Genomic DNA, 27816 nt, shown 5'->3' on the forward strand with positions numbered 1-27816 from the left:
CCCAAATATTGCATGGGACATATACTAAGTCAATCTTTTTTTTGAAAAAATCTGAAATTCGAATTTAACTGGGAGTCCTGCAGTTTTACTTGTTAAATCTAGTAACTCTGCCTTTAAGGAAGGACTGACCCCAAATCCTTACCCCCGCCCACGCGTGCCCTAGACCCTAGTCTCCACTCGCCAGGCGCGCAGGTCGATCCCTGAGGGGCCGCTCGCGCCTCCGCCCCGCCCAGGCAGCACTAGCGGCACCCCGAGCGGCAGGCCCCACCCGGTCCCTCTCCGGTCCCGCCCCGAGAGCAAAGGGCGCTGCCCAAAGCGGGGCAGGTCTAGCGGTTGGCCTGTGTGAAGTCGCGCAAATCCTTACTCCCACCCACGCAGTGTTGTGAGTGAAGGCCGGAAAGTTGATCGCCATGTCGACTGCCCAGGCCGGGGGTGTTTTCCACAGAGCCCGGAGCAGGACCCTGGACGCGTTTCCCGCAGGTACTGCCCGCCCTCACCCGGGGAGGGGACTCTGGGCTGCAGAACCTTCCGCCGGGGGAACCTTTTGTTCACGTGTGCGCGCCGTCAGTCGGACACCATCCGGGGCTGCACCGGGGTCTGGGGGCCGCCATAGCTGCATCAACGCCTGCTCTTAGGGATTCCAGGCGTGCAATTGAGAGGCGAGTCCGACAGAGTGGTCTAGTCTAGGAGCCTCACTGGCCTTGATATGACTTCCCCCAGAGAAGGGAAGTAAGAGGAAGGCAGCAAAGCGTAGTTAATGATAGCTTGGGCTCTGCAGCGAGACCTGGTTTCCCAGTCCCCTGCCATCCTCAGCATCTTGGCCTCAGCTTCCACATCTGTAAATCGGGAATATTTGTGGATGTTATTGGATAAGCGCTCGGTGCATGTTAGAGGCGGTCAGTTTTATTAAGGTTGTTCACCGTTATGTATTCTATACTCCATAATTACGGTCATTTACTATAAGTCATTCACCGAAATGGTAACAGTGTCCCATCAGAACAGTAGAGAGGGAGGGCAGTCAGGAGTCCTGGTAAAGTGCTTGGATTTTGAATTTAGATTATCTAATAATTAAATAATTTACATTATTTAGATTAGTGTCAGACGCATGCTAGGTGCTAAGTTGAGAGGGAAGTTTGTTTCTGGTTCCCTGATTCCTCTCTGTGGCTTTTTGCTGCCTAGAGCCGGATTGTCTCCCAGGCTCTCACCGCTTTATACCCTCAGGGTGGTCACCAGCAAAGTCACCCTAAATGCCCTACATGATCTGGGCTTGTGTCCACCTTGCTTCAGGCTTGTCATTCTCTCCCTTGCCCAATTCTGAAACAGGTTTGTTGTTTGAATTGCATTTAAAAAGGCCAAGGCTTTTCTTTCCCTGAGGGTCTTGGCGCTTGCTCTTTTCTGCTGCTTTAGCAGGGTTGTTGGCCTCATTGTAAAGTTCATTCACTTCCTCAGAGACTTTACCTTGCCTGAAGTAGGTTTCTCCTGTAATTCTATGGTGAAACCTTATTTGTTTATTTATTTATTTATTTATTTGTGGCAGAGCCTTGCTCTGTAGCCCAGGCTGGAGTGCAGTGGTGTGATCTCGGCTCACTGCCTTCCCGGGTTCAAGCGATTCTCCTGCCTCAGCCTTCGGAGTAGCTGGGACTATAGGCACGCACCACCATGCCTGGCTAATTTTTGTATTTTTAGTAGAGATGAGGTTTCGCCATGTTGGACAGGCTGGTCTCGACCTCCTGACCTTAGGTGATCTATCTGCCTGGGTCTCCCAAAGTGTTGGGATTACAGGTGTGAGGCACCCGCCCAGCCAAACCTTATTTTCCTTCTTTGCAACTCTTGGTGGAGGAGTGGCAAGGTCAGGAAGACATGTGGGAGCCATACAGCCGTGGTGGATTTGAGAAAGTACAATCAGCTGTAGTGCCATTCCTTATGTACATTTGGCCTTCTGTATCTACCAGTTGTGCATCGGCAGATTCACCCAACTGAAGACTGAAAATATTTGGGGAAAAAAACAATAAAAAGTAACAATATGGCAATAAAAATGATACACATTTAAAAACTAATACATTATAACTATAAGCATTTATGTTGTATTAAGTATTATAAGTAACCTAGAGATGATTTAAAGTATTTGGGAGGATATGTGTAGGTCATATGCAGATACTGTGCCATTTTATGTAAGGGACTTGAGCATTCATGGGTTTTGGTATCCCTGGGGGTCCTGGAAGCAATCCCTTGAGGATATCTAGGGACGACTGTAATTTAATGCAACTTGTCTTTTTTAACCAACATGAAGTTTTTGCTCTTTTGCTGGGCAACGTTCCACTGGATGATTATATATTTTATGATTCTGTTGATGGATGTGCTGAATATATTCGCCTCTCCAAACCTCTCTCCCTTCCCCATCATGCTCCAGGGGGTTGCCCTCCATAACCTACATCAGTGGGCTCCTTGCCTTTTGGTTGTTTTGGGGGTTCAGCCAGTGGGGATCCTGAGCAGAAATCAGAGCAGCGAGAGAAGCAAAAGGCAGCTGTATTTATTCTTGCAGTTTACTCCCTGTGGGGTTTCCTGGCCTGGCTGTCTTCCTCCCCTCCCCTGAAGGCCAAGGTCACTGCTTCTCTCAAGACAGCTTTTCTCCTCATCTTTTTTCGTTCCTGATTTGAGTAACCACTTCCTCCTTTGAGGTATGGGAGTGGCAATGGTTCTGCTTTTCTTTTCTCTCTTTTTTTTTTTCTTGAGATGGAGTTTTGCTCATCGCACAAGCCAGAGTGCAGTGGTACAACCTCTGCCTCCTGGGTTCAAGCAGTTCTCCTGCCTCAGCCTTCCCGAGTAGCTGGGATTACAGACATGTGCCATCACACACTGCTAATTTTGTATTTTTAGTAGAGACAGGGTTTCTCCATGTTAGTCAGGCTGGTCTTAAACTCTGACCTCAGGTGATCACCCACCTCGGCCTCCCAAAGTGCTGGTCCCAAAGTGCTGGGATTACAGGCGTGAGCCACCGCACCCGGCAAATTCTGCTTTTCTATCCTTGGGCTGCTACACTCTCTGCCTTCTGGTTTTCATCCACCTAACCCACCCCGAGTTTCCCTTTTTAAACCCTTTTAAAAAGTATCCTAATTTGAGAATGCCAGCTATTTCCTGCAAGGACCCTGACCGATACAATGGCTACTTACTTGTTTCTAGTTTTCGCCCTTGGTAACAGTGCTGCTAAAAACGTTCTGTACAAATCTCTTTGTGGACACGTGGGAGGGAGAGTTACTCCGAGGCATATACCTAGAAGCTAAGTTCTGGGTTGTAGGGTATAATCATCTTCAGCATTACTAGATATGGTCAAAGTGGTAGCGCCAATTGATACTCCCACCAGCAGTATAAGAGAGTTCCCTGTTACTCTGCTATATTTACTTATTTATTTTTCAGTTCAAGAAGTATTTGTTGTGAGCTGGGTGCAGTGGCTCATGCCTGTAATACCAGCACTTTGGGAGGCTGAAGCGGGCAGATCACCTGAGGTCAGGAGTTCAAGACCAGCCTGGCCAAATGGTGAAACCCATCTCTACTAAAAATACAAAATTAGCTGTTTGTGGTGGTGTATGCCTGTAATCCCAGCTCCTCGGGAGGCTAATGCAGGAGAATTGCCTGGGAAGCAGAGGTTGCAGTGAACTGAGAATGTGCCACTGCACTCTAGCCTGGGCAACAGAGTGAGACCCCATCTCGAAAGGAGGAGAGAGAAAAAAAAAAAAATATATATATATATATTTTAAGATTTATGTTTAAGTTACATGTTCTCAGAGGCTCGTAATAATCCAGGCACAAAGCTAGGACACAAAAAATAATGCTTGGTGAGTGGCGAACTCTGAGGACATTCAGGCAGGGCTTCCCTGAGGAAGTGTTGCTTCCTCTGATTGCTGGAAGAGGAGTATGAGTTAACTGGGCCACGAAGGGAGGGAAGACCATTGTAGACCAGGGGCAGAGCAAGTGTGAGAGTCCTAGGGCATGGCAGGATGGGAAGGGGAAGAATGAGGCCTGAAAGAAGTCTCTGAGTCTGGAGCAGAAAGATGAGGTTGGGGCGTGTTGTGGGATGAGGCTGGAGAGGAGGGGTGGAGGTAACTAAGGATTTTCGTCATTTTTCAGTTCAAGAAATGTTTGTTGTGGGCTGGGGTGGGTGATGCTAATATCCTAACAGCATCAAAAGGCTTCAAGCTGGATATATGAGGAAGCAGGGACACCTGATCAGATTTTTATTTTGAAAAGAATGGTCTGGTTACAGCAAGGACAGCAAAAGCATTTCTACTTCAGAGCAACTTGGGGTGCAATCCAGTTGGAAGCTGGAGCTCAAGGACTTGTCTTGAAGCTGCATTTCTGTAGACTTCTCATTATTTACTTTGTTTTTTGTTTTTTGTTTTGAGACGGGGTCTCAGTCTCACCAGACTGGAGTGCAGTGGTGTGATCTCCACTCGCTGCAACCTTTACCTCCCAGGTTCAAATGATTCTCCAGCCTCAGCCACCCGAGTACCTGGGATTACAGGCATGTGCTACCACACCCAGCTAATTTTTGTATTTTTAATAGAGACGGGGTTTTGCCATGTTGGCCAGGCTGGTCTCAAACTCTTGAACTCAAGTGATCCACCTGCCTCGGCTTCCGAAAGTGCTGGGGTTTATAGGCATGAGCCACCACACCCAGCCCCGATTGTTTACTTTGAATGTTTTCATTTGCTATAGCTGGAGGTGCCTGTTGGGTGCGGGGTATCTTCGAGTGGAGATGATGGTAGTGCTAAGGTATAGAAGTTTCCTAGGCTATTGCAGCTACCAGGGGGGCCACCATGGGACCAGAGGATAGGAGAGCATCTCCCCTGGATAAGAATGGCGGTGCTGGAGAGAGACTTGAGACGATAAATCTATAAAACCCTTACCCTGCTTATAGGAGGAGAGAGAGTGACCCTGAACTTTTCTTTGCGCTGAGTATATCTAGAAGTGGGGCCAGCACTTGATCTCCTCTGTGAGCCACGCAGTCCTATAGACACACCCAGGATTGGTCATTTAACGGAGGGTCTTGAGAGGTCCAGCCTCGGAGTGTTCTGAGAACCTCAGGCTTGTGGCTCATGTTATTAGGCACTGAACCGTGGCCTACCATTGCTGCTTCCGTTGCACTCACCAACAATTCCCCTGGTCCTGACTGTCTTAGCATTACTGGCAAGTTGGAGAGGTGCCCTTAGAGGTGTCAGAGGCCTCTCCAGACTCCTTGGGAAGCCAAGAGTTGCCCTGTGGGCAGACTGAGAAAGTTCAAGAACTGGCTTTTGAGACTGGGTGCAGTGGCTCACACCTGTAATTTTAGCACTCTGAGAGGCGGAGGCGGGTGGATCCCTTGAGGCCAGGAGTTTAAGACCAGCCTGACCAACAAAGCGAAACCCCGTCTCTACTAAAATACAAAAATTAGCCAGTCATGGTGGCATGCGCCTGTAATCCCAGCTACTCAGGAGGCCGAGGCAGGAGAATTGCTTGAACCTGGGAGACAGAGGTTGCAGTGAGTTGAGAGAGCACCACTGTACTCCAGCCTCGGAGACAGAGTGATGACTGTCTCAAAAAAAAAAAAAAAAAAAAGCAAACAACAAAAAAACTGGCTTTTCCCCTTCTCTTGCCAAAACACATACCGTCAAAGGGATTTGATTAACTCAAGAAACAGTCCTGAAAAATCGCAGCTCTGAGCCCATCGCCTTCGCTCCAGAATTAGCTCCTTGAGCAGTCTGTTTTTCTTTCTTCTTCTTTTTTTTTTTTTAGCAGTCTGTTTTTCAAGTGTGGCCTGCCAATTAAATGAAGGAGCACTTTGCTTTAAGACCGGTTTCCCCCCCGCACTGATTTACCCCAGTAACAGTATTCCCATCAACTGCTTCCAGTACTGGTATGTATGACGCTTGGTTTCAGTCATCCATTCCCTGCTAACATCTGCTAGGCTCTGTCGACGGATGTTTATTAAAAAAAAAAAATTGTACACGTCTCACCTGAGAAAGCTCACATTCCTAAGGCATGTTCAGATACTCATTTTAATTAGGTGAATTGATAATTATGTTTCCTTGACACGTATCCTAATTAGGACTACTTTCTCCTAGTAAGTAATTGTCTTTTGAGAAGTTTATGGCTTCCGTTTTGAAGAAATCCTAAAAGGGAGAGCTATCAAGATAAAATATGCTTTTAAAGGGACTTATATTTAATTATTTTTAGGTCTGAATCTGTTTTTACAGTTCATTATTTTCCCTTTAGAGAACAAGGCTTATGGGTCATATTCTTAAAAAGATTATTTTCTGTCCAGGCGTGGTGGCTCATGCCTGTAATCCCAGCACTTTGGGAGGCCGAGGTGGGTGGACACATGAGTTCGGGAGTTCAAAATCAGCCTAGTCAACATGGTGAAACCTCGTCTCTACTAAAAATACAAAAAAATTAGCCAGGCGTGCTGGCAGGCATCTGTGATCCCAGCTACTTGCGAGGCTGAGGCAGGAAAATCACTTGAACCCAGGAGGTGGAGGTTGCAGTGATCCAAGACTGGGCATTGCATTTCACTCTGTGCAACAAGAGTGAAACTCCATCTCAAAAAAAAAAAAAAAAAAAAAAGATTATTTTCCTGGACATTTCAAACCTCTGTTGCTGTTTCTAAGAAGCCGACAGAATTTGCTCCTCCTAAATCTGTCCTTGTGCTCTCTGGAAAACTTCTCCAGTGGCAGAGACTCAGTAACAAACAAAAACAAACAAACAAACTTCGTCTCTTGCAGGTCTCACCTGAGAACCTTTCTAGAAACAGTAGACCTGGAAATGCATCTCCAAGTTTGAACAGGTTTGAAGATACTGTGGTTTTAAAACTTTTTTGTGTGTTCCTCAATTAAACTCCTTTAAATTTAAGTGATTTTAAAACTTCTAATGGGATGATGATGATGAAATAAATGCTTTCAGTTGTGCCATGTATTTAGGCCAAACTAGTTATCCCTTATTTGAAATATATTTGAGGATCCTCTTGAGGTTTCCTATGACCAAATAGGACTTATGACTATTTTCTCATCTCTTTGTTCTAATCATCAGTCAGGATAGAGTATGACCAGCACACATATGTAAAAAGTTCACACTATAACATTTCCAGAAAACAAAATTAATTTTATTTTGGAATGTCAAGGGTTTTCCTCGTTTTTAAAATTTTATTTATTTTATTTTATTTCTTTTGAGATGGTCTTGCTCTGTCACCCAGGCTGGAGTATAGTGGTGTGATCATGGCTCATTGCAGTCTCAATCTGTGGGGCTTAAGTGATCCTCCCACCTCAGTCTCCTGAGTAGCTGAGACTACAGGCATCTGCCACCATGCCTGGCTAATTTAAAAAAATTTTTTTTAGAGACAAGATCTTACTATGTTGCCCAGGCTGATCTTGAACTCCTGAACCCTAGCTATCCTCCCACCTCAGCCTCCCAAACTGCTAGGACAAGCTTGTCCAACCTGTGGCCCACTGGCCACATGTGGCCCAGAATGGCTTTGAATGTGTCCCAGCACAAATTCCTAAACTTTCTTAAAACTTGAGAATTTTTGCGATTTTTTTTTAAGCTCATCAGCTATCATTAATGTTCATGTATTTCATGTGTGGCCCAAGACAGTTCTTCCATTGTGGCCCAGGAAAGCCAAAAGATTGGACATCCCTGTGCTAGGATTGTAGATGTGAGCCACTGTGCTTGGCCTGCTTAAAAAAATTTTTTTGGAGACAGAGTCTTGCTCTATCACCTAGGCTAGGGTGCGGTAGCACGATCTCCGCCCACTGCAACCTCCCCTTCCTGGGCTCAGGCAATCCTTGATCCTCCCACCTCCACCTCCTCAGTAGCTAGGACCACAGAAGGTGCTACCACACCTGGCTAATTTTTGTATTTTTTTGTAGAGACAGTTTTGCCATGTCACCCAGGTTAGTCTTGAACTCTTGGACTCAAGGAATCCTCCTGCCTCAGTCTCCAAAAGTGCTGGGATTACAGGCATGAGCCACCGCGCCTGGCCAGTTGAGCATTTCTTCTTGTGACTTTGCTGTGTTTTTCTACCTGTAGACTATACATTCCTGAGGAGCACAAAGCCCAGACCTAGGATGGTGGACATTCAGTGGCTTTTTTATTTTGAGACAGTCTTGCTCTGTCGCCCAGACTGGAGTGCAGTGGTACGATCTCAGCTTACCACAACCTCTGCTTCCCGGGTTCAAGTGACTCTTCCCCCCTCAGCCTCTCGAATAGCTGGGACTACAGGCACATGCCACCACACCTGACTAATTTTTGTGTTTTTGGTAGAGACAGGGTTTTACCATGTTGGCCAGACTGGTCTTGAGTTCCTCACCTCAAGTGAACTGCCCACCTTGGCCTCTTGAAGTGCTGGAAATACAGGCATAAGCCACCACGGCTGACCTCAGTGACCATTTAATATTGAGTAAGTGGATGAGTATGAATGAATACACTCCACCTGTGCCACCTGTGTGTATCTGTCCAACCCACTGCTCTCATGCACCACAGAGTCTCTCTGGACTAAACAAAGCTGAGACCAAAGTATTGATCAAACCAATAGAAGTTGGTGACCAGTTGCAGTGGCTCATGCCTATAATCCCAGTAATTTGGGAGGCTGAGGGGAGTGGATCACTTGAGGTCAGGAGTTCGAGACCAGCCTGGCCAACATGGTGAAACCCCATCTCTACTAAAAATATAAAAATTAGCCCGACTTGGTGGTAGGTGCCTGTAATCCCAGCTACTCAGGAGGCTGAGGCGGGAGAATTGCTTGAGTCTGGGAGGCAGAGGTTGCAGTGAACTGAAATCATGCCACTACGCTCCATTCTGGGCCACAGAGCGAGACTCCATCTCCAAAAAAAAAAAAAAAAAGAGAGGAAGTTGCATGACTACGCCAGGTGGTTGTGCACTGTGTGCACTGCTCAAGGCATCTGGAGGCATAGGTTTTTCCTACCAGGTGGGTGCCCTCACATTGAGCACATCTGCCCGGAGGGAGGGTTACCTTCTCTTAGCATCTGGGTTTTCTGTTAGCCTGGCCTCGTGCCTACATAGATGCTTCTGCCCAGAGAAGTTGCCTTCTACCAGTTCTCCCCAGAGTACTGCCTGGGACAGCAGCTGCCTGCTGTCTTGTTAGGGAAATGGGGGAAAAAAATCAGAGCAAACATCCACCAAAAACAGGCAAACCCCAAGTGGAGTTCTGCTCCTGAAAAGTGAGAGAGGTTCTAGAAATGTCTTTTCCCCCTCTAATTGTTGTCTCGAATAGTGTCTGCCAAAACCCGTGATGCTGAAAGCCGCCTGGCCACAAAGTCCCAGCCCATCTGCTTTCTTAGTTCTCTGAAGAGTTGCAGATAAAGATTTTGGCAGGAAGGCCAGTGTGGCAGCCAAGCCATGACTCAGAAGCTTTTGTGTGTCTCGAAAACTATCTTTTGGATGCATTTAGGCCAAGTAAAGAGAGGTTGGGTAAATTTACCTTTGTACAGGTTGAGCATCCTAATGCAAAATGCTCTAGGATCCGAAACTTTTTGAGCACTAACTTGATGATCCAAGGTCATGCTCAAAAGCATTTTGGATTTTGCATTTTACAGATTAGGAATGCTCTACTAGTTTGTATATGCAAATGTTCCAAAATCTGAAAAAACCTGGAACCTGAAACTTCTGGTCTCAAGCATTTCAGATAAGAGATACGCAACCTATACTTAGGACAAATCATTTAGAGACTCTGAGGATATTGCTATCACAGTTAATTATTTTGGGGGTGGGAGGAGGGACAGGGTCCTCAAGGACACTATTTTTTTTTTTTTTTTTTGAGACAGAGTCTCACTCTGTTGCCCTGGCTGGAGTGCAGTGGCATGATCTTGGCTCACTGCAACCGCCACCTCCCAGGTTCAAGCAATTCTCCTGCTTCAGCCTCTTGAGTAGCTGGGATTACAGGTGCCCACTACCACACCCAGCCAATTTTGTATCTTAGTAGAGATGGAGTTTCACTGTGTTGGCCAGGCTGGTCTCTAACTCTTGACCTTGTGATCTGCCTGCCTCATCCTCCCAAAGTGCTGGGGTTACAGGCATGAGCCACTGTGCCCATGCCCCCCCCAACTTTTTTTTTTTTCTAACAACTCTTAGCATACCCTACAGTTCACCATGTGAATTGTTAATTAAACAATATTTACCACTTTGGGCCTCTTTCTGATTCAGCAGTCTAAATGTGTACAATTCAGTGGCTTTTCGTATACTCACAGAGGTGTCACCACAATAAATTTTAGTACATTTTTCTGAATCCAAGAAGAAACCCTGCACACCTGAGCTGAAACTGCCCCCAAAGTCCCCCAACCCCTAAACAGCCACTAATGAAGGGCATTATTATGTGCTGCATACCATTCTGGCAGCTTTACAATGGGGACATTAAGATTTTTAAGTCAGAAAGAGTCCCAAAGTGATAAATATTGTTTAGCTACTCTTTGTTTTTTTTTTTTACCACGAAAATAAGATTAGTCCCCAGAGCAGATGAAGGGTATTGCTGGAGACATTTAGATTGTGATTCACTGTGCAGATTGCTATTGTGAGAAACTGCAAAAATTGCATTTTGTTGCTGTTTGCTCTTTAGCCAGTAAGCCTCCAGGCAGCTGTAAAGCTACCCATCTTTGCTGCTTTATAACCAAAGCAATATCCACAGTATATAAAAGAAAAGGGTTGTGGGCGGAGCGAAATTTAGAAAAAAAATATATATATCTATATATAAAGGAAAAGATGTTAAGAGCAAAGCATGTAAATATATATGTGTCTCTCATCAGATGTTTTCTCAGCCCCACCATGTGCTGTGGGAACCAAGAGATGGGGGAGTCTTTAAAAAGCCTGTCTCTGCTGAGGTAAGGGGAGGGATTACTGTGAATGGTAGTCATGGTACGAGTAACTCACTTTTGACCACTTGCTCTGTGCCCAGTCCAAATGCTTTACATGTATCAAGTCATTGATTCTTCACAACAACCCTTTTGGGGTAGGTGCCATCATTCCTACTTTGCAGATAAGGAGACAGGCCCAGAGAGTTTCAGGAACTTGCATCATGTCATGTAGCTGGTAAAGGATAGAAATGGCTTTGAACTTGGACACTCAAGCCTCAGTCTGGGCTATACTGGAAGCAGGTTAAGGGTTTCAGGAGATGGAGGCCCAATGTCTGTCGTCTGGCATGGTCTGTCCCCTGCTTCCCGCTCCAGCCTTCTGGTCACTCAGGGTCTGGGTACTTGCAGTGTCCCCTGCCTAGAGTGCGTCCCCACAGCCCCACCCACTGGCTACTCTGTCTCATGATCATTTGTGAAGATGGAAAGGTGTAATTGACTTAGTTATTTGCTTGTTTGTTGTGCATCTACCCCACTATCATGTAAGGTTTTAAGAAACAACACCCGTCAGCATTGCTCACTGTTGAATGTCCAACTGCTTATAGCCAGTGTCCTAGAGCAGCTGCTTAGAACATACCTACTTGAATGAGTGAAGGAGGCTGAGCTGCAGGGCAGGGAGCGTTTGAGCTGTCAGGAAAGGGTAGAAGGGATTTCAGCAGGAAGAGTTGGTACAATGGAGAGCATATCCTGGAAAGAGGAAGGGAAGTCCATTCTTACGCTGCTAATAAAGACATACCCAAGAGTGGGTAATTTATAAAGGAAAAATGTTTAATGGACTCACAGTTCCATGTGGCTGGGGAGGCCTCACAATCGTGATGGAAGACAAAGGCAGAGCAAAGGGATGTCTTACATGGCAGCAGGCAAGAGAGCATGTGCAGGGGAACTGCCCTTTATAAAACCATCAGATCTTGTGAGACCTATTCACTAGCATGAGAACAGCATGGGAAAGACCAGTCCCCATGATTCAGTTACATCCCTCTTAGTCATTCCCATGACATTTGGGAATTATGGGAGCTACAGTTCAAGATGAGATTTGGGTGGAGACACAGCCAAACCATATCTGAAGTACGGGGTGTGTTGGTGAAGCAGATAGTGGTCTATCTGGGAGGAATCCTGTGGTATGTCTTGAGCAGGGTTTCTCAGCTCCCAGCATTGTTGACATTTGTGGACTGGATTTTGTCGTGGGTTCCTGTCCTGTGTATTATGAGATGTTTAGCAGCATCTCCACCCTCTATCCACTGGATTCCAGCAGCACCACCCACTTCCCAGTGTGACACCCTAGAATGTCTCTAGATATTGTCACGTGTCAGAATCATCCCTGGTCTGATGGGATTGCAGCCACTGGTCCAGGAGGACCAGTGAGATACAGCTGAAAAAGGCCAGGCACAGTGGTTCAGGACTGTAATCCCAGTACTTGGGGAGGCTGAGGCAGGTGGATCACTTGAGATCAGTAGTTCGAGACCAGTCTGGCCATCATGATGAAACCTCATCTCTACTAAAAATACAAAATATTAGCTGGGTGTGGTGGCAGGTGTCTGTAATTCTGGTTGCTCAGGAGGCTGAGGCAGGAGAGTTGTTTGAACCTGGGAGGTGGAGGTTGCATTGAGCTGAGATTGTGCCACTGCACTGCAGCCTGGGTGATAGATCAAGACTCCATCTCAAAGAAACAAACAAACAAAAAGATACAGCTGGAAGGGCTTTGGGCCCCTTTTAGGCCCAAGTGCTAGAATGAGTGGGGATCCATTGATGTCTTAATCTTTTTCTTCACCAAATATTGTCTGATGTCTGCCATGTGCCAGACTGAATAATACAAGCTGTTGATATGCTATAAAGGGAATGCAAACGTGGGTCTGCCCTGGAACTTTCAGGGTGGTGGCTCTGTAGCCAGGAATATGATGATCTGGTTAAGGGGTTAGGAAGAGACATAATGACAGCAGCTGCCTGAGATGGACTGGAGTAGGGAGAGCTGCAGGAAGCCATCCTGGTAGCCCCCTTCTGCCAGGTGGGAATGATGAAAACCTGGCCCAAGAGTAGGTGGTGGTGGGAACTGCTGCAGGGATGTTGTAGACATGGAATGCTGCAGCTTGGCTGGCTACATGCACAGGATGACACTTGATCCTAAGATATATAGATTGGTGGACTAGGGATGACGGTGGCAAAATTAGTGAGATCTAGGGAAGGAGCCAGTCTTAAAGAAAGATGTGCAGCCATAGAGAAGCATGAGTTCATGTCCTTTGCAGGGACGTGGATGAAGCTGGAAGACATCATTCTCAGCAAACTAACCCAGGAACAGAAAACCAAACACTGCGTGTTCTTACTCATAAGCAGGAGTTGAGCAACGAGAACACATGGACACAGCGGGGGAACATTATACACTGGGGCCTGTTGGTGGGGTCGGGGGTAAGGGGAGGGAGCGCATTAGGACAAATACCCAATACACATGGGGCTTAAAACTTAGATGATGGGTTGATAGGTGCAGCAGACCACTATGGCACATGAGTACCTATGTAACAAACCTGCACGCTCTGCATATGTATCCCAAAACTTAAAGAAAAATAATAATTAAAAAAAAGGATGATGGATTTGCCTATGGAAGGTTGAATTTAAGATCCTGATGGGACAAGCTGGGAGCTTGGACGTATCCCGAAAGACAAACATACTAATACTATGTTGTACTCATTTTTAAGTTAATTCTGTGGCTTTCTAGTCAGATGGAGAAACACAACCCCCTAATATTCCCAATTCACGTATTATTTTGAATCAGATTAACAGGAACCAAAACCTTGAATTCTTAAATATTCTTACTATATAATGATGGGATGTTGTCATGAGAGCCTTGCTAATCAGACTGCTTGATCTCTATCTTACCTTTACCTTTTTAACTCTGTCTTCCAAAAGGCTAGATTTAGAAAATGTGACTTTTCTTACAAAAATGAAGTTAAGAAAGCTATTTATCATTGCATTCTACCTTGAAATATTTGAAGTTGCATCCAAGTAACAGGTTTAGCACATCGTGAAGGCACAAATTATTGTAATGTTGGGTATTAGGTACTTCCTAACAAGGTGGCTGGCCCCCAGGCCTTTTCCTAGTTGGGTGATGAAAACAGTGATTCATTTGCTTTTGGGGGCGCATTTATTATAGTCAGTCATTGATCAACTGGTAATAGTGAAAGAATCAATGAAATTTCTAATTCTTGGTATATATTAAAAAGTCAGCTTTCATTAGCATTGACAAATATGCCTAAAAAGGCTAATACAAATGAGAGGGGAAATATATTAGCAGAGACAAATCCAAGAAAACATTTAGTTCATGATTTTAAAAGTTCAATGGTAAAGAGCAATTGCAATTTGAACATCTGTCTTTCAGGCGGGATATTGGCACATAAACAGAGGCTCATAGGAAAGATTGATGGTAAAGCATGTGTGAATTCTTCCAGGTTTTTAAGATTCTTCTCTGTATGCAGTTGCTTTCCACCTGATAATGTTTAAAGAAAACCTACAGGCCTTTTCTGTCCTTAGTTTGATGTTACCCAAAATTCACTGTATATTTATCCCTCAATTTTGAAATCGGGTTTCTGTGACAGTCTTTTATAATTTAGCTGAAATGTGGAAGTGGCCAGATTTTGTTATTCTCTATACAACAGGTGAATCTGATTTCTAAGGTCAGTTTTTCATTTAAAAGTATTTCAAAGTTAATTTTACAGTTCGATTTAGAAAATTATGGTAACTCAGGGTGGATGCAGTGGCTCATGCCTGTAATCCCAGCTCCTTGGGAGGCCAAGGCGGGCTGATCACTTGATTTCAGGAGTTCTAGACCAGCCTGGCCAACATGGCAAAACCCATTCTCTACCACAAACACAAAAAAGTAACTGGGCATGGTGACACGCACCTGTGGTCCCAGTTACTCGAGAGGCTGATGTAGGAGGATCGCTTGAGCCCTGGATGTGGAAGTTGCAGTGAACCAGGATCATACCACTGCACTCCAACCTGGGTGACAGAGTGAGACCCTGGTTAAAAAAAAAAAAATTATGGTAACTCATTAACTTATTTTTCTGGCTTCTTGTTTGGATAGACCTAGGCATTCCAAGCTTGGGTACTGTCTTCTCTATAGTAATTTCACCTCTCCTTCAATGTGGGAGAGTGATGGCTGTGGCAGAATATGCAGAGTTGGGGGCCTGGGTTGCCTCTCAGTGTTTGTAGATCTCAGTCAATGTATTTTCCTTTGCTGGGTCTCCTCTTCCTCACCTCTTCAGCATTTCTCAGCACCCTCTGAAGTGTTATTTTAGTTTAAGGACCCAACAGTCACTGTGCTTCTGTTTCTCAACCAAGGTATATAAGTTGCAGGCCAGTAGAGTTTCTTGGTTAGTTGTAGACTGTTGCTTCCCAAATTTGGATGTGCACATAAGTCACCTGGGGGCTCAGTAAAATGCAGATCACAACTCAGTGGATCTGGGCTGGGGCCAAAGATTCTGCATTGTGAACGTGCTCCTGTGCGATGCTGATGTCACACCTAGAGGAATAGGGCTGTGGCCCAGCCCTGCCATCTCTGTGGCAGGAGCAACCTGCGGCCTTCTGTTCAGTAACCCTCACCTCATCCCTCTTCATCAGCCTTGTTGCCAGCCAGTTCTCTCCTTAATTAGCATTGTCAGGCAGGTACCATTTGACTGGGCAGTCTCATGTTTAAGCTTTTTCGCTAGGAAAGGTAGGGGGAAAAGCTGGATCCGAGTGTCTTTTTTTTTTTTTTTTTTCCAGTAATGACAAATACTGTCATACTTAGAGTGCTTTAGGAGTGAAACTCAGTTTATACTTCCTTCCATGGCTCAGGCTGCTGAAAGAGTGCTTCCATAGGGTTTCCAGAGAAGCTGGACTGTGCCTGGGACAGACACATGCTTTTTCCTAGAAAGGATGGTGTTACAAGCTTTCCCTGGCCCTAGTAGATGTCATTCAGCTAATACTTACACACTGTCCTGGGGGTAACTGGACTTTAGTGAAATAGTTTTAATGCAAGTATTGTTAAGAATTCATTTTCATCTGAGTGAGGTGGTTCATGCTTGTAATCCCAGCACTTTGGGCGGCCTAGGCCCAGGTGGGCAGATAAGTTAAGGTCAGAAGTTCTAGATCAGCCTGGCCAACATGGTAAAACCCTGTCTTGACTTAAAATACAAAACTTAGCCAGGTGTGGTAGTGCATGCCTATAATCTAATCTATTCAGGAGGCTGAGGAACAAGAATCGCTTAAGCCTGGGAGGCAGAGGTTGCAGTAAGCAGAGATTGCAGCATTGCACTCCAGCCTGGGTGACAGAGGGAAACTTTGTCTAAAAAACAAACAAAAAAAAAATCACTTTTGTCTGGGTATGGTGGCTCATGCCTGTAATGCCAGAACTTTGGAAGGCTGAGGCAGGAGGATTGCTTGAATATGGGAGGTCAAGGCTGCAGGGAGCCATGATTGTGCCACTGTACTCTAGCTTGGGTAACAAAGCAAGACCCCATCTGTAAAAATAAATTAAAAAAGAAAAAAGAATTCACTTTCATAATGTAAAAAGTTGCCTTTTTAAGGAATGGAGAGGTATACATTTACAAAAGATTTCTCCTTCTAGAACTATGCATTGTAAGCTCCAAATGTCTTTAATTCAGCCTTGATAAAAAGAAATTATGATGAGACCAAAGACCACCAGCTTCTGTAGCGGGAACCTTAAGATCATCCAGTTCCTTTTGAGAATGAAGATTCCTGAGTAAACAAAATACCTCATTAGATAGGTAAGGTAGATTGAATACTGATATGTGAGCTGTCATTTATTTTAGGTCAAATCTATTTATTTTGTACCTTGTCATCATAAAATTGAGATTCTAAAGTTTTTAGTAAGTAAACAAGTAATAATGAAAGATTTATTTTAATAGCTCCAGGGACTATTGACTTTTTGAAATTCTGACTATTTGTCATAGGAAACAATTTGTTAAAATGTTTGCTGTAGGGAGCTGTTTATAAACTCTGTTATAGAAGACTGATGTATGCTGCTACCTTGGGGTGCCTGTGATCACCTCCCTTTTCTGGTTCTGATTAATTCATCCAGCTTAAATGCCTCGGCATACAGCTCAGAAATACAAACACAGCTAGAAGCATTCATTGGTGTAAAAAGGTTATGCAAGCAAAATAAATGATTAATAATGTTAAGACACAAAGCAGAATCTCAGTTTTCTTTCATGACACAATGTTCACATCTTTAGGAAATCTTGTCTGCTTCTTGACCGCTTATCCCTAATGCCTCATTCATAGGGATCTATTACTGTGTAACAAATTACCCTGAAACTTCATGGCTTATAAAGCAAATATGTATCATGTCACAGGATTTTGTCAGAAATTTGGGTACAGCTGAGCTGGGTTCTTCTGCCACAGAGTCTCATAAGGCCTCAATCAAGGTATCTGTTGGGGCTGTGGTCTCATCTGAAAGCTCGACAGAGGTGTATCCTCTTCTGAGCTGACTCAGGTGGTTGTTGGCAGGATTGGTTCCTCATGAGCTGTTGGCCAGAGGGTTCCTTTCCTTAGCATACTGGCCTCTCTAGGGATAGTCACAAGATGGCCCCTTTTAATCTCCAGAGCAAGGACTCAGAGAAAGAGAGAGAGAGAAAGAGATGAAAGTCATGGTCTTCTTTTAGTCCACTCGGAAGAGACTCCCATCACTGTATTCCGTTTATTAGAAGCAGGTTGCAGCCCACACTCAAAGGGAGTATGTTGCAAAGGGATGTGAATATCAGGAGGCAGGGATTTGGGGGGGATCTTAGAGTCTTTCTGCCACACACAATCAGTGCTCAGCGAATGACAGTTGACTCCCATGGTCCCTGCTGGATGTGCCATATTGCTGTCTTTCTCATGAGATGCACACACCGGGGTTTCATGCAGCCCTTGTTCAGATTGAGTTCCAGCCGGTTGTGATGTGATTGAACACTGTGCTGTAAGTCGAGGGCTGGTGGGTTTATGTGTATTTACAATTTTTTCTCTAAAGTGTAGAGAGGTATTTTTGTTTATTCACTTCTTTTTTTGTTGTTGTTATTGAGACTGAGTCTTGCTGGCTGGAGTGCAGTGGTGCCATCTCCACTAACTACAACCTCCACCTCCTGGGTTCAAGCAATTCACCTGCCTCTGTCTCCTGAGTAGCTGGGATTACAGGTGCCCACCACTACGCCCAGTTAATTTTTGTATTTTTTAGTAGAGGTGGGGTTTCACCATGTTGGCCAGGCTGGCCTCAAACTCCTGACCTCAGGTGATCCACCTGCCTTACCCTCTCAAAATTCTGGGATTACAGGCGTGAGCCACTGTACCCGGCCAGTTTTTTTTTTTTTTTTTTCTTTAACCCTGAAAAAGGAATTAAGAAGGGAAAGGAGCCTTGAAGCCAGAGTCCACTCTAAGGGAGTAAGCTCAGTATGATGGGTGGAAAGTGGCCATAGAATTTAAAAAGGTTTTCACTGGCCCTTCCATGCCATTTAGATCTCAGCTTAAATGTCACCACTTCAGAGAGGCCTTTCCTGTCTTATTTGTTTATTTTTATTTAGTTTTGAGGTGGAATCTCTCTGTCACCTGGGCTGAAGTACAATGGCATGATATCAGCTCACTGCAATCTCCGCCTCCTGGGTTAAAGCATTCCTCTCACCTCAGCCTCCCAAGTAGCCGGGACTACAGGTGTGCACCACCACGTCCGGCAAATTTTTGTACTTTTAGTAGAGATGGGTTTCACCATGTTGGCCCAGGCTGGTCTCAAACTCCTGACGTCAAGTGATCTGCCCGCTCCGGCCTCTCAAAGTGCTGGGATTACAGGCATGAGCCACCACACCTGGCCCTGTCTGTCTAATTTACACTAGCCATTGGCTCACTCTTAATCTGCATAGTCATTAACAGTCTGTGATTCTATTCCCTGCTTGTTTACTAGGTTTTCTCCCCCCATGAGCACTGAGTGCAGGGACTCGTCTGTCTTAGTCACCCTCATATTGCCAGCACCTCTCTAGGGCCTGGCAAACCAAAGGCTCCCCCTATGATACTTACCCAATAGACAAATGAATCAAACACATGGACGCGAAGTGATTTCAAAGAGCTTTTTGGAAATTACAGTATCATCATGACTTCCAAAGAAAATGCCGTTTATTCAGTTAACATGGATTGTACATTAAATAATTATAATTATCATTATTGAGATAGAGTCTCATTATGTCACCCAGGCTAGAGTGCAGTGATGCAGTCTCAGCTCACTGCACCCTCCACCTCCTAGGTTCAAGCGATTCTCGTGCCTCAGCCTCTCAAGTAGCTGGAATTGCAGGTGCTCACCATCACGCCTAGCTAATTTTTGTATTTTTGGTAGAGACAGGGTTTCATCATGTTGCCCAGGCTGATCTCGGACCCCTGACCTCAGGTGATCCACCCGCCTTGGCCTCCCAAAGTACTGGGATTACAGGCATGAGCCACCATGCCTGGCCATACATTACATTATGAAAAAGGAAAAAAAATAGCCTCAGGATGACAGGGTAGCTCTGTCCCTGCCACTAAGTGCTAGCGGGCCATTTAGCAAGTTCTGTCACCTCTCTAGCCCTCACTTTTCTCAGAGGATAAACGAGGGGGGCTGCAGATTGGAGGTCGTCACACTGTGCTGTGTCCAGCACCAGATCTGACTCTGGCACCAGAAGTTACAGGTGCTATTCTGTAAGAGCAAGCAGCTTTGCTTGGCATGTTTTTTCAACATTGGTCTGCTATGTGCGATTTTGATTAGAGAAAGGATTCTGTGGCCAAATAATTTTTTAAACAAGTGAAATCCACAGCGCTTCTGTGCCCATTAATGGCCATTCCAGCTCTGCCTAAGCAGGCATCAGCGGCAGTTCTGGCAGATAAGAGTAGAAACCCAAGGCCCACAAAGCTTTGGCCCCGCAGAGCCAATCGGAAGAGCAAGCAGAATGATTTCAGGTGGCCTAGATCCCTTTCCAGGAACATAAAGAGTCCCCACCCCCAGCCTCACACCTCACGGCTGCCCACATCCTACTGCCTTTGAAATGTTAGCATCGATTTTTGTTTCTTCTCTTTTTTTTTTTTTTTCCCACATTGACTTACTCATTTCAGGATTTCATTTCTGGCACCACATCTCCCACCAGATAGCCAGAGCTTCTGAGCGCCAAGTTTTATAATTAAAATTCTGTCACATCCCCCGAAACGGTGGAAGTGATGCCACGAAGCCTCACAGTAAAGATTTGTAAGCACTTCACCTAGTAATTTAAATATAATACTTCTGGCAGCATTCAATTTTGGGTGTTGTATTCTAATTTAAAGATGATTATTGAGCAGGAATATCCTCTGTGCCGTATTCTGTTGTGTCTCCATGCTTCCTTTTGGCTGTCTAGCTTGTCAACAAACGGTTAGATTGTGTGGCTGCAGAAGCCCACGTGGACAGTCCTGGCCTTTGGGTATCACCAGGTCCCAGGCGTAATTAGTATAAATCAAAACCCTCTAGACTATGACAGGAAAATGGTATGTGTGAACAGCAACTTATTAAAATGACCTACTTAGTTTAAGAAAAATAGTATATCCACTTGCATGGTGACCTGGTTGCATTTTATAACAGATTCTATAACATTTCTCCTTCTTCCTCTCTCTCTCTCTCTCTTTTTTTTTTTTTAAAGAAAAGGAAGGGGAATGGAAAGGCCCATTCTACTTCATCCTGGGCACAGACCCACAGTTTGGGCTGATGAAGGCCTGGTCCACTGGGGACTGTGACAATGGTGGTGACGAATGGGGACAGGAGATCCGTCTAACTGAGCAAGCTGTCCAGGCCATCAACAAGCTGAACCCCAAACCCAAATTCTTCGTTCTGTGCGGCGACCTCATCCACGCCATGCCCGGTAAGACTCGGGTCATCACTTGTGACCTTTTCTCCTTCAGCCAGTCATGGGAGAAAAGAGATTTTGTTTCAAAGGCATCTTTGTTCAGTCACGGACCATTCTTTCGCTTCATGATTGTTGCAGTATCATTGAACATCAGAAAGTGCACACTCACTTTATGTTTAGAGTTTGGCGAGATTAATCACAGTAATTAGGCACAGCTACAGTTCTGATGATTTGAGCTTAATATGAAAAATGGAACAGATTCCCACACATCACCTTTCTGCATTTCCAGGGACAGACTTCAACTGCCTCCAGATACTATATCCATAAATATGATCTTCTCTCTTCATTTCCTTTCTTCTTACACTTTTATTTCCCCCTTATTTGTTGGTGCTTTTTTGGTTGCAAGTGACAGAAATCCAACTTAAAATGGGATTCCTTGTTTTTTTTTAAAGTATGTGTTGCCTCCTGGGACTATAAAGTCCCGGAGCAGACCTGGATTGCAGATACAGCTGGATCTAGGGGCTCAGCTTGGTTATCAGGACTTGATCTGTCTGTCACTCTGAGCGGCCTTCTTCTGGCTTGACCTCATTTACGTTCAGGCTCTCTCTAGATAGTGGCTTCTGGGAGCTCTACGTTTGTATCCTTTTGACAGAAACCGCAACAGAAAGCAAGTGCCTTATTCTGGGTAGTCCAATATCCCAGGCTGGCTGGGTGCAGTGGCTCACTCCTATAATTTCAGCACTTTGAGAGGCTAAGGAGGGCGGATCACTTGAGCTCAGGAGTTTGAGCCCAGCCTGACCATCATGGTGAAACCCCATCTCTACTAAAAATACAGAAATTAGCCTGGCGTGGTGGTGCATGTCTGTAGTCCCAGTTACTCAGGAGGCTAAGGCACAATAATTGCTTGAACCGGGGATGTGGAGGTTGCAGTGAGCCAAGATTGTGCCACTGCACTCCAGGCTGGGTGAAGGAGTGAGATCCGTCTCAGAAAAACAAGCAAACAAAAAACAAAGTCCCAGGCTGACACCCCTCTAGCTCACAAGGCCCCCTTCCACCAGGGTATGGGGTCGGCTTCACTGCAACCACATGGTCTAAAGAACAAGACAGTCTCACCCACAAAAAAGTGAGATGTTGGAAATGCAACAATGACAGATACCTTCTAGAACTCTCTCCCTTTTCATTGTGGCTACTCTGATGTCCTTCTCTCTCAGGCAAGGATACAGCCCAGCAAGCAGATATAAGCAAATGGAGAGTGCCCCTCTCCCTCAGGGAGGCAAGGGACCTTAGACCATTGCAGAAAACCCAGTAGTGGCTGTGGGTGTCTGTTTGGGGCTAGCTGTACGTTGTAAATCAAGGCTGTGAGTCCCACAATGATATCTAACTTCTTTAGAAGCCAAGGTACCCTGTAGTAAGCCTGGGTGTATCAGTTCCTCCTCATCGTGACTCTTTTGTCTGGCAGCCCACTTATTCAGAACAAAACCCATAATAAAAACATAAAAATGGTCAGGCATGGTGGCTCACACCTGTAATACCAGAACTCTGGGAGGCCGAGGTCAGTGGGTCACTTGAGATCAGGAGTTTGAGACCAGCCTGGCCAACATGGTGAAACCCTGTCTCTACTACAAATACAAAAATTAGGCGGTCATGGTGTATGTGCCTGTAGTCCCAGCTACTCAGGAGGCTGAGGCAGGAGAATCATGTGAAACTAGGAGGCGGAGGTTGCAGTGAGCTGAGATTGCGCCGCTGCACTCCAGCCTGGGTGACAGAGCGAGACTGTCTCAAAAAAAAAAGGGGTAATAAGAAAAAAAAGAAAGAAAAAATGTGAGAATGGAAAAGGGCAGCACAGAATTGTTCCCTCCAAAGTCCGGAAAGTGCAGGCAGCAAGGAGAACCCTCAGATCGCCCTTGATTCTCTGCTTCCTGGTATTTTACCCAAAGCTGTGAATGTGAACACGCCCATGTCATTGACGCCTACCCGATAGAACCCCGGGAAGTCCTCCCTGGTGAAGCAGCCATTTTAGAAGGTGGCAGGACAGGCAAAAGGGACGTGAAGGCAGTAGATAAAGATAAAGACCTGAATTAGAGCCCAAGTGGCTGGGATGCCAGCCCATGTCTGCCACTGATGTACTGGGTGAGCGTGGACAGACCCCTCATCTTCTTAAGGTCTCTGGTTCTGAGCCAAGAGCCCATTGACACAGCAAGAATTTAAGCCCTCCAAGTCTGGAGCTATATAGTACAGGGACAAACAATTCCATGCTAGAGGGAACATCTTGGCAACTCAGCATAGGAACATGTTCACAATAATGGTCCTGAGTTCTGTTCAGTTGAGAGGTAAACTCTTACCTGATTGTAAACCTGGCTACCCTTGGTGACTCTTGGCCGAGGGTTTCTGGATGCCCAGATTGTACAGTACTGAGAGAGTATGGAGTGCCTCAGCTTCTAAAGGAGTTAGAAATCATAGCAGCCCTTTCTGGGCGCAGTGGTTCATCCCTGTAATCCCAGCACTTTGGGAGGCCAAAGTAGGTGGATCACCTGAAGTCAGGAGTTCAAGACTAGCCTTGCCAACATGGAGAAACCCCATCTCTACTAAAAATACAAAAATCAGCCAGGCGTGGTGGCATGTACCTGTAATCCCAGCTACTCGGAAGGCTGAGGCAGGAGAATCCCTTGAACCCAGGAGGGGGAGGTTGCAGTGAGCTGAGATCATGCTGCTGTACTCCAGCTTGGGCAATGGAATAAGACTTGATTTCTATAAAAAAAAGAAAAAACCGTAGCAGCCCTCAGAGCCAGTCTTGGGTAAAACAAGGAGGTAGATTGACCAAACAGATGAATAGATTAATGCGATTTCCACATCGTCTGATTTGCAGTCTGCCGGTTTCACTGGGGTCATATAGCCCTGTGTGTAAATCAGTTAGAGCTCTCACTCTGGACTACACAGTAAAAAAACTTATTTTTTCTTAACTCCTATTACTATTATCCCTAAACTTCTGCTTTTACTGAACACATGAAAATAAGATTTCAGTTTGGGCATACCTACAATCCCAGTGCTTTGGGAGGCTGAGGTGGGAGGATCGCTTGAGGCCGGGAGTTCGAGACCAGCCTGGGCAACACAGTGAGACCTCGTCCCGAAAAAATTTTTTAAAAATTACCCGGGTGAGGCCGGGCATGGTGGCTCATGCCTGTAATCTCAGCACTTTGGGAGGCTGAGGCAGGTGGGTCACTTGAGGTCAGGAGTTCGAGACCAGCCTGGCCAACATGGTGAAACCCTGTCTCTACTACAAATACAAAAATTAGGCGGTCATGGTGTATGTGCCTGTAGTCCCAGCTACTCAGGAGGCTGAGGCAGGAGAATCACGTGAAACTAGGAGGCGGAGGTTGCAGTGAGCTGAGATTGCACCACTGCACTCCAGCCTGGGTGATAGAGCGCAAGACTCAGTCTCAAAAAAAAAAAAAAAAAAAATTTAGCCAGGCATGATGGTGCATGCCTGTAGTCCCAGCTACTAGGGAAGCTGAGGTGGGAGGATCATTTGAGTTCAGGAGTTTGAGGCTATAGTGAGCCATGATCATACCACTGCACTCTCCAGCCTCCAGACAACAGAGAGAACCCCATCTCTAAAAAAGAAAAAAAGAAAAGATTTTAAATTTTTCTGTTCAATGGTTTCGTCTCTTTAAAAACAGAATATTATGGGGCTCATTAGAATTATATAACATGTTTTTGTAGATGTTTATCAACTTGTTCTAAATTCTGTTAACATATTCAGTCATATTTCAAAATCAGATTTAAAAAGATTTTCATGCAATTACACTGCTTTTTAAGTAATATATACGAAGCATACATTAAAAATTATAAATTAAAAGATACAGTTTTTATGATCAGCCCTGCCAGTTTCGTCAAGACTTAGTAAATGTGAATTGGCAAACTTTTGAATGTGAATTTTATATACGGTGCAACTCAAGCAGAATTTATAATTTGTTCGGAAGTCTTGGATTGTTTTCTGGGGTTTTAATTGAACCAATGAAAGGACTAACTATTTTGAATATTGTGGTTTGAGATTAAACAGAGCCTTTTAAAACTAGTTACCATTTTTTAATGTGCAATAAGTGCCTTCCCTCTCATTTAGCTCATGTGGAGGGTTAGACAAGAGAAAGTAATTATTTGCTTTGACTACTTATCACATTCTTCGTTATCAAATGCATATATTAATAAGCAAATAAAATCAGAAAGCGTTCTTTTAGTTCTGCCATAAATAATATCTTGAGCCTGGCCAGGTGCGTTGGTTCATGCCTGTAATCCCAGCACTTTGGGAGGCCAAGGGGGGTGGATCACCTGTGGTCAGGAGTTCAAGACCAGCATGGCCAACATGGTGAAACCCTGTCTCTACTAAAATACAAAACTTAGCCAGGTGTGGTGGTGCGCACCTGTGATGCCAGCTACTCGGGAAGCTGAGGCAGGAGAATCGCTTGAACCCAGAAGGTGGAGGTTGCAATGAGCTGAGTTTGCACCACTGCACTCCAGCCTGTGCAACAGAGCGAGACTCCATCTCAAAAAAAAATAAAAAAGAAAAAGGAAGTATCTTGGGCCAAGTGGCTTTAAGTTGAAAATGGAGAAAGACCAGGCACAGTGGCTCACGCCTGTAATCCCAGCACTTTGGGAGGCCTAGGTGGGCAGATCACTTGAGGTCAGGAGTTCGAGACCAGCCTGGCCAACATGGTGAAACCCCGTCCCTACTAAAAATACAAAAATTAGTCTCGCATAATGGCGTGGGCCTGTAATCTCAGCTACTTGGGAGGTTGAGGGAGGAGATCACTTGAACCCAGGAGGTGGAGATTGCAGTGAGCTGAGATTGCGCCACTGCATTCCAGCCTGAGCAACAGAACGAGACTCATCTCAAAAAAAAAAAAAAAACAAAAAACCAGAAAATAGAGAAAAGAACTTTCAGAGTCATTTTTTTCATGAAAGTAAAAATATGCTTTTCTATTATAACTATCCATTATAATATTTATTGTCCACAACAATGTCTTGTGTGCAAGCTAAGTACCAGTTACAATACTAGATGCTATGGATGTAATAGTGGAAACAAGAGACCAGGTCGTTCTATGGAACTAGAGTCTGGGGAGAGAAGCACAGAAACGTGATGGGAAGAGGAGTCCTTGGTGCCAGGCACACAGGAAAAACCTTGAGAGATGGAAGCTTGTTTCTCACGAAGTCCATTTAGTTTTGAAACACATTTTCGTTTCGCAAGCATCTTTTGGGTTATCTTGGCATTTTCTTCTAAAGCTTTGTTATGGGGTAAGCCACATTATAAGTATCAAAAGAAGATTTGTACAGGTATTGAGACCCATTGATTTTCATCCTTCACTCTTAATTTATGGTTACTCTTGTCAGCCCTACTGAAGCTGAGGCATCGACCCACTGGTTTTGTCCCCAGGAGCCTTGTTAAATTTCAGCAATTACGTGTGAAGCTGACAAATCAGAACGTGATAATACCATTAGGGTGCAAGAGATTCCTTTGAGCCTTTAGAACAGTTTGTTACTAACATACATGTTCATCCCTGTTTATTAAAAATTGCCATAGCCATACAAAAACTGTTAATACAGGATGGATTCTTCCCTTGGTATTAAGTCTCCTTGAAGAGTTCTTCATGTATTGACCTGCACTTGGGCATCTATTCCGTGACTTAGTTTCAGTTGATGATTCAGCCCTGGGAACTCCGACGTTCTGTAAGGGGAGGGAAGCCTGCTTTGCTTTACTATTTGTACTAGTCTGTTTTCACCCTGCTGATAACGACATATTGGAGACTGTGTAATTTATAAACAAAAAGATATTTAATTGCCTCATAGATCCACGTGGCTGGGGAGGCCTCACAATCATGGTGGAAAGTGAAAGGCACATCTTTTTTTTTTTTTTTTGAGATGGAGTCTTGCTCTGTCACCCAGGCTGGAGTGCAGTGGCACAATATTGGCTCACTGCAGCCTCCGAGGTTCCAGTGATTCTCCTGCCTCAGCCTCATGAGTAGCTGGGACTACAGGCACACACCACCACACCTGGCTAACTTTTGTGTTTTTAATAGAGACAGAGTTTCACCATGAGGATGGTGTTGATCTTCTGACCTCGTGATCCACCTACCTTGACCTCCCAAAGTGTTGGGATTACAGGTGTGAGCCACTGCGCCTGGCCAAAGGAACATCTTAAATGGTGGCAGATGAGAGAAGAGAGCTTGTGCAGGGAAACTCCCCTTTACAAACCCATCAGATCTCGTGAGACTTATCCACAATCTTGAGAACGCCATGAGAAAGACCCACCCCTGATTCAGTTACCTCCCACCAGGTCCCTTCCACAACATGTGGGAATTAGGGGAGCTACAATTTAAGATGAGATCTGGGTGGGGCCACAGGGAAACCATCAGTATTATTCCAAAAGATGGTATGTTAGTTTCCTGTTCCTCCTATCACAAACTACCACCAACTTAGTGGAATCAAACAGTCCCGGAGGTCAGAAGTCCAGCAAGAGTCTGCAGCTGTGTTTTCCTTCTAGAGGTTCCAGCTTCTAGAGGCCAACTACGTTTCTTGGCTTATGCTCCTTCTTCCATCTTCAAAGCCAGCAGCATTGCACCTTTTCTCCTCTCTGGCCTCTGCTCCATCCTCTCATATTCTGTTACTCTCATTCTCCTGCTTTCCTCTTGTAAAGACCCTGGTGATTATATCAGGTCCATCCAGATAACCCAGGATAATCTTTCCATCTCAAGATCTTTAACATAATCCCATCTGCAAATTTCCCTTTTGCCGTAGAAGGTAGCATATTTGTAAGTTCCAGGAGTTAGGATGTCGAACATCTTTGGAGGGACATTGTTCAGCCTACTGCAGATGGCAGGGACTGAAATTCAGGGTCTGTTATCTGCCAGGAACTGTGTTACTAGCTCATCTACTCATTACAATCTTGCAAAGGAGGTGTCATTGCTATTTCCATTTTAATTGATGGGGAAACTGGCTCAGAGCAGCGAATTGCTTTTCCCAAGACCACTCAGCTTGTAAATGGGGAACTCTTGTTCATCTGTTTCCAAACCTCATGTGCT

The 27816-nt window shown here is 45.0% G+C and overlaps 1 protein-coding gene across 2 annotated transcripts in view; it reads left to right on the top strand.

Annotated features, from left to right (window-relative positions):
* The first annotated feature begins 369 nt into the window (after positions 1-369).
* Positions 370-27816, top strand: part of CPPED1 (calcineurin like phosphoesterase domain containing 1) — a 142723-nt gene continuing 115276 nt past the window's right edge. For both annotated transcript variants that reach the window (XM_012453212.3, XM_012453213.3), the window contains exons 1-2: positions 370-480; positions 20540-20758. In XM_012453212.3, the coding sequence (XP_012308635.1) occupies positions 411-480; positions 20540-20758 (289 nt within the window). In that variant the 5' untranslated portion in view covers positions 370-410. The remainder of the gene's footprint in view (positions 481-20539; positions 20759-27816) is intronic.

This window comes from Aotus nancymaae, unplaced genomic scaffold, assembly GCF_030222135.1.
Source record: "Aotus nancymaae isolate 86718 unplaced genomic scaffold, 86718_ANA_hifiasm-v0.15.2.pri h1tg000049l, whole genome shotgun sequence".
Classification (NCBI taxonomy): domain Eukaryota; kingdom Metazoa; phylum Chordata; class Mammalia; order Primates; family Aotidae; genus Aotus; species Aotus nancymaae.